The following is a 13,618-nucleotide window of genomic DNA, read 5'->3' on the forward strand; positions in this document are numbered from 1 at the left end:
GTCATAAATCATATATCAGAAACTACCAAATATTCTCATCTATACCTCGAGTTAACAATATAAACATAATGAAAAAATAGGGTATCTGCATCAAGACCAGCAACAAATTCTGGGATATAAGGTATATTTCACTCAGCTTAGGGAAAACAGTCAGAATACATAAATTACAAGCACGTATACATATCTTCGGTGTTATTCAGTCCATTTGGGCATTTGCTGTCGAAGTTAAGAATAAATTTAGTTTCTAGTCTCCTAAGCAAAGCCTCTCTATTCCCTCCTCTGCGTGGTTTAGGGACGGAAGATACCACATAATATTTGAGACAAGATAAATTGTTTCCATGTACTTGTTTAAAGTGGCGTGCCACTGGGTAATTGGGATCACTATGCAGAATGGCACGTAAATGCTGAAGGATTCTCTCATGAACCTGCAGCTTGGTGCTACCGATGTAATTGAGTCCACAGGTACAAGTGAGAACGTAAACTGCGAATTCAGTTTTACAGTTAAAGTTTCCCAATATCTTGTGTGGTATAGGACTGAATGGAGTATGGTATTCTGTTGTGTTTACCCCAAACTTGCACGCACGACATGTGGAGCATTTATAGAAACCATCTTTGGGTTTCAACCAATTAGGTTTACTTCTTACTTCGGGACTTGTGGGATCTAACACAGCTCCCATGTTTCTTGCTCTACTGAATGTTATAGTGGGGCTAGATGGCAAATTCATCCTAAGAACGGGGTCAGTTAATACTATTGCCCAATTCTTATTTATGATAGATCTAATTTTACGTTCATTTTCACTGTAGGCTGTGATTAGTCTAGGACATTGATCAGTTTCAACTGACCCGGAGATTGCTGGTGAATCAGATGAATCATGCGGGACAGGCTCTTCCTCTAAAGGGGCTGGAAGAAGACTGGCTCTCGATCTTAAAGACGTTTTAGACAGAGCTGTTGTCAAGATTTTATCAGAATAGCCTCTTGCCTTCATGCGTCGCATGGATTCTGCAGCACAAGTGTTGAATTCAACCTCCGTGCTACATATCCTTTTCAGGCGTAGTAGCTCCCCATAAGGGATGCTCGCAATCAGGTGCCTGGGATGGGCACTCGAGGCATGGAGCGTGACATTGCCAGCAGTGGATTTTCTGAACAGGGTACTTTCCACTCTTCCATCAACTATGTATAGCTTGACATCCAGGAATTCCAAGCTGGAACTGTCTATGTGGTGGGTAAAGTGGAGATTCAAATTATTTATGTTGATGTTTTGAATGAATTCCAATGCTTTCTCTTTACTGCCTTGCCACACGATGAAAATATCATCAATATACCTATAGTAATGTTTGATGTTTTCTTTAAAAATGGAAGAATAGTCCATCTTGAGGACCTGCTCCTCCCACCAGCCAAGATGCAAGCATGCATAGCTGGGGGAGAAGCAGGCTCCCATGGCCACGCCCCTTGGTTGTTTAAACAACTCCTTTCCAAATAGAAAGAAATTGTTGTTGAGACACCAACTTATCAGATTAATTAGAGCCTTATTGTGCTGATAGAATTCGCACGGTCTTTGGTCCAAAAAGAATTTTACAGCCAACAAACCTGCCTGGTGGTCTATACTGGTGTACAAAGACTCAATGTCTAGTGAGATTAAATACATTCCGTCTGACCATTGGATATTCTTAATTTTTCCCAGGAAATCACCAGTGTCCTTGATGTAACTGGGCAGGGTTTTAACATGATTTTGTAGAAAAAAGTCTACGTATTGGTCCACCTGTTCCGCTGCACCCCCTATAGCGGAAATAATAGGCCTGCCAGGAATAGGAGACACACATTTATGCACTTTAGGTATTAAATAAAGAACCGGTACAATAGGGTTTTCATTGTGCATAAATTTAAATTTAAAGACAATGAAATAAACTTTTGTTAAAAAATTTAAAATAATTAAAAAAAAAAATATATATATATATATATATATATATATATATATATATATATATATATACATATATACACACACACACATAAAACTTAAAATGTAATAGATATTAAAAATGCAAATCTTATTATGGGTGGGATTTCATAAAATCATTTAGAAATATTTATATATGAAGTAAATATTTTAATTAATTATCATATACATGTTTAATGAGTTAATTTTACGTGCAGTAACTTTACGTCCATAAATTCACGAGGTGGGTGGGAGGAGGGAGAAGCAAGTATACACTTGTGTGAATTGACACCTAGTTGTAGGAGTATATTTATACGTCATTCCCTAAGTTAATCAGTCCAGTGTTTTGAAACCAACATATATGAACTATGCCGTTGCAGAGAACACAATGCAATTCTGTCAAAATCAGTATCGCACTAATGGAGGATTCCTCATTTGGGAGTAAGACAAGTTCAGCATATGACAACCTAACCAGGGACCCTAGATGCAGATAACGTGAACAGCTCCAAGAGAGGCATGTATTACAGGTGAGATACATTTCTAAAGAAGAAGCAGAATGACCTAATAACACAATGTTATAAATGTTGAGAAGCTGATATGAAAGTAAAGCTCAATTACCCAGTTGCACTCAACTTTCCATATTGATAGAAAGGTACCAGCACAGATTGGGTATTGGAAACTGAAACTATAACTAACTGCAGAACACTGTCATGCTGAAGAAATTTTAATATTGAGGCCTAGCCAAATTCACAATTTTCGTATCCCAGTTGAGAAGAATAAAATGAATGTAATCGCCATGGGAGGAGGAATGAGATCATTATGATCACATGTTCAACAAATGTAGAAACAGATGCCAACATTTTTGCAATGCAACAGGTTACCAAATAGACAACCAACATGTAAGATGCTTACAATGAGTGAATAGAGGGCTCTATGGAACAAGTCAATGTAATTGTAAATGGTTTTCTTTGCATGTCATATGAAAAGTAGTTTAAAACAAGTGGGAAAATGATTAAAATAGAGAACATTGGAATAACCATTCATACGCACCAGGTGAGCTTTCTTTGTAAACAAAGCTCTCCAGATTATAGCAGTCCGCAGGATGTAAGCCTTCATCCATGATAGCAAAAGTGTAAAAAGCAGAATTCATAAAAGCTGTCAATTTACAGTTGTTTATGGAAAAAGTAAGCCCACAAACTAACAATTTGCAGAATCAATGACACTGCACGTTTGTTACCTGCTTACCTCTGTTTGCACTTTATTATCAACGGACAGTATATATTTTGCTCATTGCACTGCTAACAGTAAGGACAACAGGTTAACTCATTATTTGGTAATTTGCAGACTTGAACCGGGGAGAGCTTTATCTTCATGGCTGAGTCAACACCGATTTTCTTATAACAAAAGCTTACAGTAGTTTTAAAAGAAAAGGTAGCACAACTATTCATCAATCGTTCTTAAATTCTGGGCTAAATTAAAAAATGTTTTGGTCTCAATTATATTATTTGCTTTTAAGATTGTTTGTTCAGTCGAGCCAATGAAGCACGTTCCTCGCTACAGCCATTACACCCAAACATTCCCAGCGAAGAAGACCTGTAACTAGATCAACACCAGAACAATCAACTGCAGTTATAGAGCATGCCAATTAGAAAATATGACTGCTTAGATTAGTGTCATTGGCCTGTGGTGCCAATGCAAGTCTGCACTTCAATTCTTTCTCCACCAGGAATTCAGCAGAAGGAGAACATACAAATCACATTTCATCATGCATACTAGACTTTGGAGACAGATGTGAAAATAACTACTGAAATTGTAGATTGTAATTGTAATTTTATTTATGTAGTGCTTACTACCGCTGATGTGGCGTCAAAGAGGTTTTTGGCAAGTACAAAGCTTCTCTGGAACCCAAAAAGCATTAGTGGTGGGTTAGTATAGGGAAAAATGTGTGTTCATTTGAGCGGTGGACGGGGGAGTCTCTTAGTTGGATTGAATATGATAATGGAGGAGGAAGAGTCTAGAAGGTGTTATTTGCGAGATCATAGTTGCAAGATGAGGCTTGGGATAAGTAAAAGGAGAGCTGGAGGAGGGTCGCGTCTCTAGAAAGGGAGCAAGGAAATCATAGTAGTAAAATGAGGTTTGGAATACTTGAGGGATAAACCACAAAGGTCTCTTAAGGTAAACTATTCTGGAGGCTTTGACAAAAATCAAATTATGCTCTCTAGAACACCAGAATTGTGACATAAAACCAAAGGACAATTTTCTTAGAGTAAAGTGCAGTCTGGTTAAAAACAGCACACATACCAGCATTTGGGTCTCATTTCTTGAGACTCAATATGAATAATCCAGAAGACTGAATTTTAGAACTTGCATTATGCTCTACCCTTCTCTTGGTCTATCACTATCATATTACCCAATGAAAAACAACAACAACAACTGTGAATATATTTGTTCTGCAAAAAACGATAACATTAAATTATGTGTTTTACTGAAAACAATTAAATAAGAAACACAAATGTGACTGACTAGGAATATTTCCAGAAAACGGTTCTTGAACAGAACGCACTGTCACTGGATCACCGCCATTGACTATTGAACATGCAAAACATGTCTTGAAAGGTAAAACTGCTTTTAGGTGGGGTTTTCCAAAATGCAGTTTACCCTTATATTGATGGCATCAAGGATCAGGAAAAAAAACGGCTTACATGCTTGCCTTGTCGGACAAAGATTGCCTCATAAGAGGTGAGCATTGACGAGTGGGGAAGGGCAAGTGCTGCACCTTCTACCTTAAAAGATGACCTTAAGCATTAATTAAATAAAGTACACATTTCAAATAATATGTGAATTTTCTAGGAAAAGACACACTTCAAAGACGTGTTTTTACCTGAATCTTTCACATAGTTTGGAAACATTTTTTGAAAAACTGCAAATGGATGTGAAATCGGGGTTTGGATGATAAACATGGTAGTTTAATTTTCTTTACTGTTGTATTAGAAGAAGCCAGAGCAACAATATTTGCATTGAAATGGATTAGGCAAAAATGGCAGTGCTATTGTCAAAAGAATATTAGTATACTTATTTCAGCATGTCACTAATTGGGATCCGCAAATAAATCTAATTAGTGAGAAAGGACAGTGAGGATGGGTGAGGGCAAAGAAAAATTCTCACATCTTGCAAATCACTGCACTGGATTTCGGCTTCAATTCTTTTTGACAATGCCAATCACTGTTTGATAACAACAGGTGAAGAGTCTTTCTCTTTGCTCTTTTGAATGTAGTGCAGCCCTTTTTAACATTGATTATCACCCAGCCTTTGGGCGATGTAATAGTCCTGTCCTGTAGTTATTCTAGGAAAAGAGCTAGACCTCAACCTAACAGACTGTCAATAAAAACATCTAACGTTCATGGGAAAAATAGACTAAATTTAACAACACAGGGAACATGAATTTCCAGCGATCAAGCTGGGTCTGCATTAGTCATTCACATCTAGTACCGCTGATTGTAGAAGGTGGCAACTACAGATGTTGGCCAGGTCACTTCTGCATCTGACAAATATAGGTTGCATGTATAAATCCTAGCAAGTCATTGATTATGTATCCAAATATTCGGTTTGCGTTCAAATAGACAATCTTTGTTTTAATCATTCTGGCAGAATTACCCCAAGTTACCCTGGGATTTATGGGAGGTTTCTGGCTCTTATATTTTAGGATCTCCATAGATCTTCCAAACAGAAGACAGATTCAGTGACAATAAGTACATTTGTCTCCTACATCGCGAGTGTCAAAGATCCAAACACATTTTGCACTAATCATCCAATAAACGTATGGCCTACAACCTTGACATGCATAGACATACCCTGGCGACCCGGTGGCAGGGGGTCCACGCCTGTTGCTGAAGAAGCAGCGGATGATATTAATGTGACTTGGACAATTTCACTTTGGTTTTACTTGCGCTTTGCTGAAATAATAGCAGAGGCGCGTTTTAACTTGGGAACATTCTTCTTTGCCCTGACCAACTTCCCGGAACTTTAAAAGCTCAACAGGACACTTACCTGCTTTCCACCCCCAGAGAGCACCGGCGGCCGGCTGGGTGCTGATCGTCTCGGCGGGCTCTCAGCGGCCGGGGGCGCCATCTTGGGTTGGGTTGGTCAGGCGAATGACATCATCGCCACACCCCCCGAGATCCTCCCCTACTTAGGAGTGTCCTCCCCGCCTTCCAGTGATTGCAGGCTGGCGACCCGGTGGCAGGGGGTCCACGCCTGTTGCTGAAGAAGCAGCGGATGATATTAATGTGACTTGGACAATTTCACTTTGGTTTTACTTGCGCTTTGCTGAAATAATAGCAGAGGCGCGTTTTAACTTTGGAACATTCTTCTTTGCCCTGACCAACTTCCCGGAACTTTAAAAGCTCAACAGGACACTGCTTTCCACCCCCAGAGAGCACCGGCGGCCGGCTGGGTGCTGATCATCTCGGCGGGCTCTCAGCGGCTGGGGGCGCCATCTTGGGTTGGGTTGGTCAGGCGAGTGACATCATCGCCACACCCCCCGAGATCCTCCCCTACTTAAACGGTCCTCATGTGTCAGCGCAGCGGACGAGCGCAGCAGGCGCGACGAAGGCGCGCCGGAGTTGCGCCTGAGTTAAGCCCGTCTGTGCCTGTCCGCGGCCGACCGGGGCACAGGGCATGCCATTCTGCCCGTCCTCTCACATACACCCGCTCTGCCCTTATTCATTTCCACGATCTCATGCCCCCCCCCCCCTCATCCAGGCTGGCTTCATTGGGTTAGCTTACGGCTAGAAAGGTCTTTCCTGAGACTACACCTCTCTCGGGCGCTTCCAGACCGGCTGGCCTGGTTTCCAGGTCTAGCTCCCCTCCATCTGTAAGGGCTTGTAAACCCAAACTATCAGTGATTTATCTCAACACTCGCTCCCTGGTCAGCCATCAGCTGGATATTTTCCATCTCCTGGGGTCAGAGCAACCTGATATTTTATTTCTTACCGAGACCTGGCTCACTGAAGACTCATCCCCCGACATTTTGGCTGCAATCCCGCCGGGCTATTACATACTTCAGGTAAATCGCCCCTCTGGCAAATCAGGCGGTGGTGTTGCAGCCATCATTAGGCACCCGATTCGATTTTTCCCAGTGGTCACTACTAGTATTCCTATGACCGACTGCTTGGTGCTTAGGTTGGAGCAGCCAGGCTCGTCCTTTATATGTGTTCTGGTCTATCGTCCTCCCCAGCCTATGCCCAGCTTTTCGGCCCAGTTCGGCGACCTCATCTCCCAACTTGCCATTAATAACACTAACATCTTGGTCCTAGGTGACTTTAACTATTGGCCTTCCGACGCTCATGAAACCCCATGTTCTTTTGCCTTCTCTGACCTCATGTTGGGCCTGAAATGCACCCAGCACATACTCTCACCCACCCACATCAAGGGCCACATCTTGGACCAGGTCTGGACCTCTTGTCTGGACATTTCTACTCCTCTTGTTCTCCCTTGCCTTTGGTCAGACCATTCCATGATCACTTTCACTTTAGCCATGCCTTCCCCTGCTATCCATGTCTTAGAAACCAACTTTTCCGCTCGCAACTGGAACAGGGCTGACCTGAGCAAATTCACCTCCCTTCTTAGCACATCTGTATCTATTGAATCTCAAGCCCAGGCCTTGACTTGCTGGCTCACTTCTGCCTCCAACTCCGTGGCACCTCTAAAACTGGTCAGAGCCAGGCGCCGCCATGACGCCCAAAGGTGGTTCACTGAGGATCTCAAAGCCCTGAAACTCGGGCTCCGACAGGCCGAACGGCGTTGGCGCCGGGGCTATTCTCCTGATACCAAACTACATTTTCCACTCTGCTTAAAGAGTATAAGCTAGCCATATCCTCAGCCAAGTCTCTTTACTTTTCCAATAAAATTCTGGATTCAGGCAACAAATCCAAGGACATCTTCTCAATATTTGAGGAGTTATCCAATCCTGAAAGAGTTACTATTGCACCTCTCCCTTCCCAGTCACTTTGTGACTCTCTCAACCAATTTTTCGTCGATAAAATAATTAAGAATAAAAACAGTATCCCCGCTCAAGTCTCGCTTGCCCCCCTTCAACCTGCTGTTCTTTGTCCCTTACCAGATTCCCACACTTTAACCCAGATCCCCCCCATCTCGGAGGAAGGCTTTCTTGCCCTCCTATACAAAGTCTCCTCTGGTTCACCCAGCGACTGCTGCCCCCCTATAGTTTTCCGTGAAGCCTTCACTGCCTGCCCCGAACCCCCCCTGGCCCTTTTGAACAACTCTCTTGCCGTGGGTGAGGTCCCTTGCTCTTTTAAGCAGGCAGAGGTGGTGGCCATTTTAAAGAAACCCTCGGCAGATCCTTCCATCATGAGCAACTTTCGTCCCATATCTCTCCTCCCTTTCCTCAGTAAGGTTCTGGAGTCACACGTTACCCATATCCTCAGCTCTTTTATCGAGGAATCTTGTTTTCTGGACTCCCAGCAGGCTGGGTTCAGACCTGCGCACTCCACAGAGGCAGTCATACTCTCTGTTATGGAGGAACTGCGCAGAGGGGCCGACGCTAACATCTATCAGGCCCTGGTGCTTCTGGATTTGTCGGCCGCCTTTGACACGGTCGACCATGGTATCCTTGTCGACCGTGTCGGAGAGGCCGGCATCCAGGGCACCGCTCTTGACTGGGTCCATTCTTTCCTGTCTAACCGCCAACAAGCAGTCAGACTGTCCCAGTTCTCAGCAGACCAGGTCGGGCTGACTTGCGGTGTCCCGCAGGGTTCCTACTTGTCCCCACTCCTTTTTAACTTATACCTGGCTCCCTTGATCCGCTCTCTCCGTAGGTTGAATGTCACCGCGTTTAATTACGCGGATGACATTCAACTGGTCTTCACCATCGACCCCTCGGATGAATCAATTTCCACTTTTCAAACTACCCTCTGTTTCATTAATGACTGGATGAGCTCATATCATTTAAGCTCAACCCCGACAAGACCGAGCTGGTTCTTGTCGGGGGTCCCTCTAATCCCTGGCAACCCTCTTTCTGGCCGGCAAGTCTGGGCAGTCCTCCTTGCCCAGTGAATTCAGCTAAAAGTCTGGGGGTTATCATTAGCAGTGATCTCTCAATGAAACCCCAGATTAGCGCGGTAGTGTCTTCTAGCCACTTTCAGCTCAGGAAGATTCGAAAAATCTCCCGCCTCCTCACCACCAAGGCCCTCACCCTGGAATGTTAGCGCTAGTCATTTCAAGACTTGACTATGCGAACGCGCTTTACGTAGGCATTCCTGACTACCAAGCCAAGAGACTTCAGCAGATTCAAAATCAGGCTGCCCGTCTCATTTTCCGCCAACCCAGACATCAACATGTTCGCCCTCTTTTAAAAAGTCTTCATTGGCTTCCGGTCACCGCGCGCTGCAAGTTTAAACTGGGCTGCATAATCTTCAAATCTCTTGCAGGCGGAGGCCCCTCTTTCATTTCTTCCCTCCTTCACCCATATGTCCCCTCACGCAACCTTCGTTCGTCTCAGTTGGCTTTACTGTCAGTCCCAAGATTCAAGAGGAAGAAACACGGTGGCCTTAGGTTCTCATTTTTAGCTCCTTCTTTCTGGAACGCCCTCCCCCTTTCTCTAAGGCTGTCCTACCCCTACACTAGGTTCAGATCCGTCCTCAAAACCTTTCTGTTTACTGAGGCCTACAATTAGTCTTGTTCCTCACTTTTTCTCCGCTCCCTCAGCACAAGCGCCAAGAAACCTTCAGGTGTTAGTCACGCTATATAAAATCTTTTAACATAACATAACAAGTATGTTATTTTCAGGGTGAGGTACAAAAAGGCTAAAAGCAAAATGTACTTTTCCTTTCTACCAATTTATTTCCCGCTTTTTACCTCCAGGACAAAATTCACTGGTTGCAGAGATTAACATTTCGTTTCACAAGCCCATCTCTATGGAAGCAGCTCAAGCACCACAGTTTATGCAGCTCACCAGAATAAAATAAAAACAGCCCAACATCTTCTATTCAATCCTTGCAGATTAAAAAAAGGAATTGTATTCAATGTTAATCACCAACATGTGTATTCTGCCTGCAAAGTGAAGCTGCAAACTGAGAATAGAAAATGTTAACGTTGTTAATAACAAACAAAGGCTAATACAAATGTGAAATGCGAGTTTGTCCGTCTTTACCTTTGTCTGCAGCTTTTTGTAGAGCTTCTTCAATTTTGGATAGCTCCCGCTGTTTAGAATCCTGAAATTGTTTTTCTTCTTTATCTGCATCATACTTAATGCCTTGGGGAAAACAATAAGAAGGACAACAAAAAGTCAATTTGTTCCACTTATGTATTGTATTACATTAAAAAAATACCTGCAAGCATAAGAACTATATACGACATGATTTAAATTCCTCTGCCTAGGCATATCTTTCTATCATTTCGAGTTATTTAACTTATTGTTTAAACTATACTATTAAAAAAATCCTAACAAAAACATTGTCATGTTACATCTCGCATTCATAGAAATCGATGTTAATCAACAGTAGCACATTTCAGCGTCTCTATGAAGAACCTACGGTAATCTTCACAAAAATGAAATTATTAAAAAAGTCAATGGGTCTGTCTTAATGATTTCCAATGAAGATGTATTTTACATAGACTACTGGAAAGGATAGTGCAAGTGAAATATTTGGTACAGAAGCGATGTGCACTTATTTTGCAAAAAACGTATTCCCCTTTCAACGACTGTGATATTTATTTGGTTTGATGGAGAGGCAATGTGCTTTATTGGATTGAATCTCTGGTGGGGAATTCAGTTCCTGCAGCCTAGAATCTGTCTGGTGAAGAGGAGACCTATACTGCACTTAATTATTGCCAGTCTTTCCAGGTCATAGATATCGGCATACATTTTTAGGGACTGGAACATATTTTTGATCAGTAGATTTTGATCCAATGTAAGAGGAGAACGAATGGCTACAAATTAAGAACGAAGGGAGAGAACAGCAGGAAAACAGTGAGAGGCCGAAAGCAGGGATGGATGCAATAAGGAGACAGAAACTCATGGGTGGTGGGAAAAAGAGCCATGAGGTGGAGCCAAAACTTAACAGGCCTGGTATTTGACAACCCAAAATGTTGGCAGCTTGAAGGTCGTTTCACTTTCTTTATTTTGCAAATTAAGCACCGATGATCGATGTTTAATGAAGTGCGGAGTCCACACAAGCATATTCAAGGATCCACATGAGCGTACACAGGCAAATGAAAGCAGTCAGAGGCAGATACCTGGTTGTGCACAAAGACGAGCTTAACTAAACCACGTTAAATTGTCTGTTTCACTCACAGCAGGCATACACAAATGCCACTTATTAGAGTTTTCCACAAAACTGTTCTCGAAAATATTACATAGCATTGCTAGTTCGCCACAGTTAACTAGTAACATTTCAAACTATGATCTGAAAGGTTGAACTGGTTTCAGACTTAATAACGCAGCATGATTCTAAGAGTAGCATGTTACACAAACGTGCTTTGTATTTAGATGCTGATAATTACTGTAAACTGTGAGGCACCGGAAGGTAATCTACTGGCATGAGCTGCACTTTAAACCTCAAGTTCAGGGCATAAACCTAGTTGCATACACATGATTCATGTGGCCTGTGGCCACCATGTCTGCCAAGAGTTTGCACTCACTCCGTAGACTTTTTGGGTGGAAGTGGAGTTTTGGCGAATGTTAAATCACGGTGTTAAAAGCTTCAGATATGCTGATGCGCCACCAGTGTGGTACTGCAGAAGGGATTGCAGCAGGGGGCTCGAGAGTGAATGCTGGGAAGGGAACTACTGCATCGATACTGAAGCTGTAAATATTAAAGAACAAGCTTAAGCAAGAAGCAAATACATTTGAGTATGCAGGCATACATTAACACAACTGGCATAATATTGACAATATAACGACAGTTCATCTAATGATTAGAATCACAAGATATATTTTAATTTTTTGAATTTTTCAGAATGTTTAAAAAGAAACCATATCAAACGTCATAATATAATATTCACATTAGTAATGTCCTAAGTAGTAATAAATTATAGGGTATGTACGTATATAAAACTTTATTTCGGTTTTTGTTCAAAAACCACAAAAGTACAAATACAATAATACAGAAAATTCATAATTCTTTAAAAATACATATCATAGCAGGATACAGAGGTGCAAAAGTATAATTTCATCATTTCATAAAAAACAGAGGAATACGTAATTTATCCAAGTTGTGCCAACAATTTCATTAAAAAATTTCATTGAGTAAAGACCATTACAAATCCATGCATTTTCTGTATTTAACAGTTGATTTTAAAAATTCAAGGACATGGAGAATACTATCATTGTGCAAAAGTTGTAAATACATCAAGGTCGGTCTGATCTGAATAAAATTAAGATTTCTTAAAAGTGTCACCAGATGGCGTTTACGGGGGTATTCATAAAAGCTACATAAAAATAGAAAATGCAGCATGTCCTGCGGAGACTTTCTGTCGCAGCGAGCTGCAACTTTACCAAAAATAGCAGTTTTAGGCCGAGTAAACAAAAGATGAATGAGATTCAACCTGAATCTAGTCAATAAAAAATGTTCATGAGAGGTCAGAGAGCCCATTAAATAAGGCTCAATAGATGCACATGTTTTCAGCATAACATATTTTCTGACACTCGGCTTCTGGAACTCAATTGCTTCCCTCTGGGTCTTCCTATGCATGAGGTAGGCCAGTTTCGTTGCCTCCAGGTCCCCCTTGACAATACTACTAGGGTTTCCAAACAAATAGGAACGACCCAGTCTACAAAAACTAGACTTCAAGTATTTCATCCATGGGATGGCCAATGCATTATCCTGAGACAAACAATCTTTCACAATTAAGTGTGTCAATGGAATATCAGAATTCAGCCAAAGTTTTATCCAACAAGTCAGTGGACATAGGGAAAAAATATCACTTATATACTGTATCCCTAATTCATCATGGACTGCTAAATTGGACGTGCCAGAGGGGACACACAGAAGACGATTCATGAAAGTGTTTTCCACAATCTGGAGCTGCTCTCCTGCGACATACCCCCATAATTCACTACCATATACAGCCGTGGCCACTGATTTGGCATTATATAATTGCAGCATGGCACCAGTTGTTTTTTTCCCAAATTTGGATGCAAAATTTAAAATAGATGCATTCACCCTGACCAGTTCTTTCTTTTTAAGAAGATGCGGACCCCAGTTTAATTTACTATCAAAAAGGACCCCGAAATAGGAGAACGTCTTTGATGTGGGTATTACTGCTTCATCTACTTTAAATAAAAAGTTCCTTCTGGGTTGTTGACCTACTTGCATGATAACTGATTTGGAATTATTAATCATTAAGTCCCTATGTGTCATGAAGGACTTAAAAGCATTTAAAAGAGCTTGGAGGCCCCTTTCAGTCCTAGATATGAGTACTGCATCATCTGCATATAATAGGACTGGAATACCCCGGCGACCGACTCTAGGACAGTCAGCCGACACCTCCTGTAAAACGCTATCCAGGTCGTTAATATAGAAGTTAAAAAGAAATGGAGCCAAAATACATCCTTGTCGGACTCCTTTTCTAATATTAAAATTATTCGTCACGCTCAGATCTTGAGAGAATCTAACATTAGCTCTAGTATTGCTATGAAGGTCTATAAGGAAGTCAACAAT

The 13,618-nt window shown here is 41.7% G+C and overlaps 1 protein-coding gene across 2 annotated transcripts in view; it reads right to left on the bottom strand.

Moving 5' to 3' along the window:
- Window positions 1-13,618, bottom strand: part of VPS13C (vacuolar protein sorting 13 homolog C) — a 2,773,485-nt gene that overhangs the window by 2,486,009 nt on the left and 273,858 nt on the right. For both annotated transcript variants that reach the window (XM_078680824.1, XM_078680823.1), the window contains exon 5: window positions 10,108-10,209. In XM_078680824.1, coding sequence (XP_078536950.1) covers window positions 10,108-10,209 — 102 coding nt within the window. The remainder of the gene's footprint in view (window positions 1-10,107; window positions 10,210-13,618) is intronic.

Source organism: Lissotriton helveticus, chromosome 3_1, assembly GCF_964261635.1.
Source record: "Lissotriton helveticus chromosome 3_1, aLisHel1.1, whole genome shotgun sequence".
In the NCBI taxonomy this organism is placed as follows: Eukaryota; Metazoa; Chordata; class Amphibia; order Caudata; family Salamandridae; genus Lissotriton; species Lissotriton helveticus.